General features: G+C 44.8%; 1 protein-coding gene across 1 annotated transcript; it reads right to left on the bottom strand.

Moving 5' to 3' along the window:
• Positions 1–3,305: 3,305 nt before the first annotated feature.
• LOC139665221 (cilia- and flagella-associated protein 100-like) lies at positions 3,306–5,306 on the bottom strand. Its single transcript, XM_071544212.1, has one exon. The coding sequence runs from the start codon at positions 5,304–5,306 to the stop codon at positions 3,306–3,308; it is 2,001 nt and encodes a 666-aa protein (XP_071400313.1).
• Between the last annotated feature and the right edge of the window lie 536 nt (positions 5,307–5,842).

Here is a 5,842-nt window from a genome sequence, read left to right as displayed (position 1 = left end):
AAGATCATGATCGTTATCCTGGGCCACGGCACAAAACTTCAAAACAAAATCATGAAATCTGAAAACCATGTCACCTTTAAAATGGGAAGGGAAGAGCGACGCTGTGCGGGGAGACGCTTCCTGTAAACTGGCGTCCCGCTCTGGAAACGAGGCAATGTCGCTGTTGCCGTGGCAACATGTGAACTCAGCGCCAAGGTGACTGTGTTGTACCTTGGCTGCAGACTGGAATATAAAAAGGCAGACAGGAAATACACCGCCTAATAGGATTATGGGTCAGCTGCACCAAGGAGTACAGTCAGCAAAGCAGAACAGTGTGTGTGTGTGTGTGTGTGTGTGTGTGTGTGTGTGTGTGTGTGTTGTACTTCTTGTGAGAAGCAGTTTGAGTTTTAGGCCGGTGTTACACAGTGAAACTATTCACACAACTTGGTTGCGTTGGTGAGTTGTGAGTTGCATGAGGTTCATGCAGCTTTACTGTTCAAAACTAGACGCAACAACACGCTCTGCGATAGTTTCAGCGGTTGAAACGGGGGAAAGTCATGTGTTTTACGACAGCAACAAGTATTTGTGTTGACATCAAGTTAAAAAGAAAGTAATTCAGCATATTAAATCTCTTCACTGTGATGTAATATAAACATAACTTGAGCTATATCCAGCTATATCCAGTCCACTGCCAAGTTAACTTTCTATATGGGAAACACTTCAACTAGAACAGTGGTTCTCAATGTTGGGTCCGGGGACCACTAAGGGTCCTTGAGGGGGTTCCAGGGGGTCCCCAGCAAATTGATCTATTGTTAAACTTCAGCATTATTTCATTTACAAGAAGTGAACACAATTAGAGAATGTAGAAGAATGACTGTTCTGATCATAGTTTCTCTGTTATCTCTCTACAGACAGTCATGGAATTCTGGACAAAATCATATCTGACACTAAAAATATTCTCAGATTTGGGCCCAAGAGACAAAATATCATCAAGTGGGGGTCCGTGGCTCTAATGTGGACTAAACTAGGGGTCCTTGATATGAAAAAGGTTGATAATCACTGGCATAGGAGATAAAAATAAAATCATGGGGTTCAACACACAATTAGAGAATGTAGAAGAATGACTGTTCTGATCATAGTTTCTCTGTTATCTCTCTACCTGCAATACAGACAGCCATGGAATTCTGGAGAAAATTAATATCTGACAATAAAAATATTCTCAGATTTGGGTCTGACAGACAAAATCTCATCAAATGTGGACTAAACTAGGGGTCCTTGATATGAAAAAGGTTGAGAATCACTGAACTAGAATATGGAATATGACAATATGTAAATGTAAAGTTAATCCACAAACCTTCAAAATACTGGATGACAGGTTCATTTTTCTTGGGTCCATGTCACAAGCAGTATGTCGTCTATTTTGATTGGCTGTTGCATGAACCTAGTCGCAGAAAGTTCAGTTTCAACTTGATGCAACAAGGTTGCACGCAACTTTTCACGTCGTCATGGTAACAGCTTCTGCATTGACAAACAGGTGCGTTACTCTGGCCTTCACTAAATCGCTCCACAACCTGCCCAGAATGGACATCGGTACAAAGTTCTTTGCCTAGTTTCACTTTACACATTCATGGCTTTTTATTTAGCAGGAATGGCTATAATAGGACCTCTGGAACCCCCTGAAGGACCCCTGTGAGTCCCCCGACCCCACTTTGAGAGCCAGTGGCCTAAAGGTTGGACTGCTCTGTGTTGCTGGAGAAGCGCATATGAACTCAGTCAACCTTCCCTGGATGAATAAAGGGTAAAACCCAACAACATGGCAGCCCACTGCTGTGTCAATCTGTCCCAATCTGCAGCAAGTCTGCCCCCTGCTGGACCCAGCATGAACACAACAGGCAGTCAAACCACTAGTAAAAATATTCTCAGATTTGGCTCTAATGACATGACATGGCTCTATTGTGGACTAAACTAGGGGTCCTTGATATGAAAAAGGTTGAGAATCACTGATCTACGCTGTTTTGTGACTTTCAGTTCATGTGCAACTTTTAGATTATGGCTCGGTTTTTTGATGAGCATGACAATTGATCATAATTAACTATTAATCATATTATTATCAACTAATAATAATTTGTTTTTCACTGCACAACTCCAGTTACTGGGGACCAAAGTGTTTGCTAGTTTTGCCCTAGATTAGCTAGAGAGTGTACTCACTTCTTATCACAAAATATCAGCATTTGAATCATAAATTATTATTTGATAGTAATATGATTACCACTCAATTATGATTAATTGTCATGCTCATCAAATAACCGAGCCATAATCTAAAAGTTGCACATGAATTGAAAGTGACAAAACAGTCAGATTAAGTACAGGGACATGTGACAGCTCTTTCATGTTTTACAGAAAGCTGGTGTTGCAATTATTTTGGCCAGTGAGTTATAGTATGATATGCAGGATATTGAAAGCAAATTATTTGACATAAACCTCAGCTAAGCTACTGCTGTCTTAACAACAGAATCGTCTGAATAAAACGTCCAGAAGCCAGAGATCTCTGTGTGAACGGGGTCAGGCTCATCACCATGAAGGCCCAGCGGCTCAGCAGAAGAGGACAGAATCCGTCCGCTGTGTGATTTGGGAGAAGCTGAGAACTGAAAATCACCTCGTGTCTCTCCGTCCTTCACACTGATGAGCTGAAGCAGGTGCTTCATAGCAAAAAGTCCTCGTCTTCTGCTCATTTTCTGTTGGTGAGACGATCGTGTGTTTCAGGAAAGCTGGACTCTGTGTGGCAACCAAACTATGCAAAGTCTGAAGTTGAGATAGTTTATGAATTTGAATCAAATCAAATTCACATAAGAGGCTTCTTCTGTTTTCCTGCAACCTCATTCTGCAGCTCTGCAACAAACAATTATTTTCAGTGTTGATTTATTTGTTGATTCATTTTTTCAATTAATTGATTAATCATTTCATAGCCAAAAAAACAAAGTATTCATTTTATAGTGAGATGAAACAGAGAAAAATCAGCAAATCTTAGCGCATGTGAAGCTGTAACCAGCAAATGCTCAGTGTTTTTACTGACAAACAACTCATGATGGAGTTACTATTCTATCAGCTATTCTTATCCTAACAGAAGCAAAGTGGCAAATTGATAATTTTAAAGTTATTTATTTTTTTTATTATTTTTTTAAATGCAAGTAAAGCACACAGAAAGGTGGTAAAGTTGTGCAGGTAAGTGCCGGCTGATGGTAGACTGTGTTTCGGTCAGAGGTCAGAGGTCAGCGTCAGGACCGGTCAGGATCAGGATCAGGACGGGGCTAGACTTTCGGACATACTTAAGACAGATTGTAGAATTCCAATGCCGCCTCATGTTCCACAGTCTTCCACTTTTGGTGTTTATGTAGTCTCTTTACGTCTGCAGGCTCAGATCGAGGCATCAACCTGCGGATGGTGTATGGCTTGTTGTCACAGGTGGCCCTCTCAAGGGCGAGTCTGCACCTGAGCTGCTGCTCCCGCTGCCGCCTCAGCCTCCTCTCCTCGCACTGCTGCTGCTTCACCTCTCTCAGCACCATGGCTCTCGCAGCCTCCACCTTCTCATCTGGCAGTGCGTCCAGCTTGTCCTGCAGCTTCACGATCTTCTTCTCGATTTTGTACAGCATGTCTACTGAAGTGAGGTTAGGCAAGACCGGTCCATCAAAATATGTTGTGAATAAATGCAACACTTTTTCATTTAGGCTTGCGAGCATCCTTCTCTGCTTTTCAGGGTGGCCGTTTATATCTATGAATATATCACACCGCGTCTCCAGGTCATTGATGTAACTGTTCTCCTCCTTCAAATAGCTTTCACCATAAGCTAAATCATCCTTGGACTCTTGGACCGCTTTGTGATATCTCTCCATTAACTTCTCGAGCCTTATGGTCAAGTACGTTTTTTCCTCGTCTATTTCATGAAATTGCGACAGGAGAAAAAAGTTTTGCCTCTTTAGATTAGACATGATATCCTGCAACTCCGTTGTGGTCATGATCTTCTCCTCAGGCTCCTCATCGCTGTCAGAGTCTGCTGCTGTGTCTTGGACCTCTGATGTTATGGTTTCCTCTGACACTGTAGCACTGGGCTGAGCGATGACTTTCTTGTTGACACTGCACCCTGCCTGCAGGCTGTGGCGTCTTGATAACAGTTCATTACCGTTACCAACTCTTGAATCCTGACTGCCATGCCTGCTGGGGGCCGGTTTGCTGTCATCTTTGGCTGCTGGGAGCACAGGCTTACTACCAATGGTGGACCACTCGGCACCTAGATTCTCCCTCTCTTGGTGTTCAGCCACTTCCTTCACAAACTCCCTGTAGGTCTCGAGCCTCTGCAGCCTTTCACGAAACTCTTCTATGTCACGATTTATTGCCCGCTTTTCTGCTGTCAGCTTCCTAATTGCTAGATCTTTCTCAGAAGTCAGTCTGAATTGCTCCTGGAGCATATTGAGAGCGTTCCCTATTTTTTCATCAGCTTCTTTGACTGCGTTTTGGACGTAAGCAGAATTTTCCTCCATTTGCTTCTCAGCAAGGTGGACCGCCTGGCGTTCCTTCTCCACTTTCATCTCAAGCTCTTTGATGAAATCGTTTTGGAACTGTGTGACACGATTTATTATGCTAATTTCTCTTAGCATAGCTGAGAATTCGCTATAGGTCTTATACTCCTGGAATCTGAGAGGCTGGGATTTGTTGACGTCAGTTTGGCTTGCAGGTGTGCGGCTTGCCTCTGCATCATCCTCAGATTCCTCTTCCCAGCTGTACTCTTTTTTATGGGTTTTCTGTCTGGACGAGTAGGTACTCTTCATATGGACAGGGAGGCTTCTTTGGGACTTCCTCTCCTGTGCCTCGAGTTCATCTTGTTTCCTAATGATATCCAAATCCTTGGGAATAACATATGGGCTGCGATATTTGTCAGATGTTTTCACAGCAGTCTCCGACTTCTGAGCCTCTTTCTCCTCTCCGGTGCAGCGAGCAGGTTTGCTCAGACCAGAGCTTGGCTTGGGTTGGGCCGGTGGGGCAGGAGCCCTCATTGGCTCATTTCTCTTGGTGTTGAGAAAAGCCGGCGGCTGAGCCATCGGCTTCAGGTGCTGGAGCTGCGATGCCACCGTGGTCGGCCTCTTGGGGCAGAGGTCAGGAGCCTTAGGTCCACGGTGTGGGGCGGAAGCCTGGCTGAGCCCTGCATCCTTCAGGAAAACCACACAAATGCGTCTCTGCAGCGAAGGAGCACCCTCCTTCTCTCTGGTGCTGCGAGCAGGTCTGCTCAGACCAGAGCTTGGCTTGGGTTGGGCCGGTGGGGCAGGAGCCCTCATTAGCTCACCTGTCCTGGTGATGACAAATGGCGGAAGCCGCGAGCCCGCTGTGGTCGGCCTCCTGGGGCGGAGGTCAGGAGCTCCAGTTCCGCCCTGCGGAACTGGAGCAGCCTCCTGCAGGGGCGGAAGCTGTGTGGCTCTACCTCCCAGTGGCCAAAGTCTGGGACGGTCAGCCATTGCAAATACAAAAACAATGCAGTGTGCAGTAGGCTAGCTAGTGTTCTGAAATGTCTCCATGTTTCTGTTGCAAGCTTAAAAGGGGTTTAAGGGTTTATTACGTCAAAGAGTAATTGTGACGTCACGATCGAACGTTGACGGTTTTTTTTTTTTTTTACAGATAGAAGCTTCACTAACCATAGGATACCATAGCGTTCTGGAGCGGCACTAGGACCCAGAGCGGCAGAAGTCCGCTCCCCTCTGAAGTTGGTTTCATCTTTCATCAATAAACCTACCAGGGATTTCATCTAGCAGCTAAATGTCTGCGATTTTTTCCGCCTCTTCTCTTCGTTAGTATCTGTCAAGCAGGTAAAACGAAG

This window comes from Centroberyx affinis, unplaced genomic scaffold, assembly GCF_046629955.1.
Source record: "Centroberyx affinis isolate AG114_WGS23_722 - 3 ecotype Tasmania unplaced genomic scaffold, CSIRO-AGI_Caff_v1 ptg004491l_1, whole genome shotgun sequence".
Classification (NCBI taxonomy): Eukaryota; Metazoa; Chordata; class Actinopteri; order Beryciformes; family Berycidae; genus Centroberyx; species Centroberyx affinis.
Note: the sequence above shows the minus strand (reverse complement) of the source record. Positions and strands in the feature narration are given on the sequence as shown.

Coding starts and splice junctions, on each gene's coding strand:
- LOC139665221 (XM_071544212.1), bottom strand. CDS start 5,306: ATGAGGGCTCCTGCCCCACCGGCCCAACCCAAGCCAAGCTCTGGTCTG.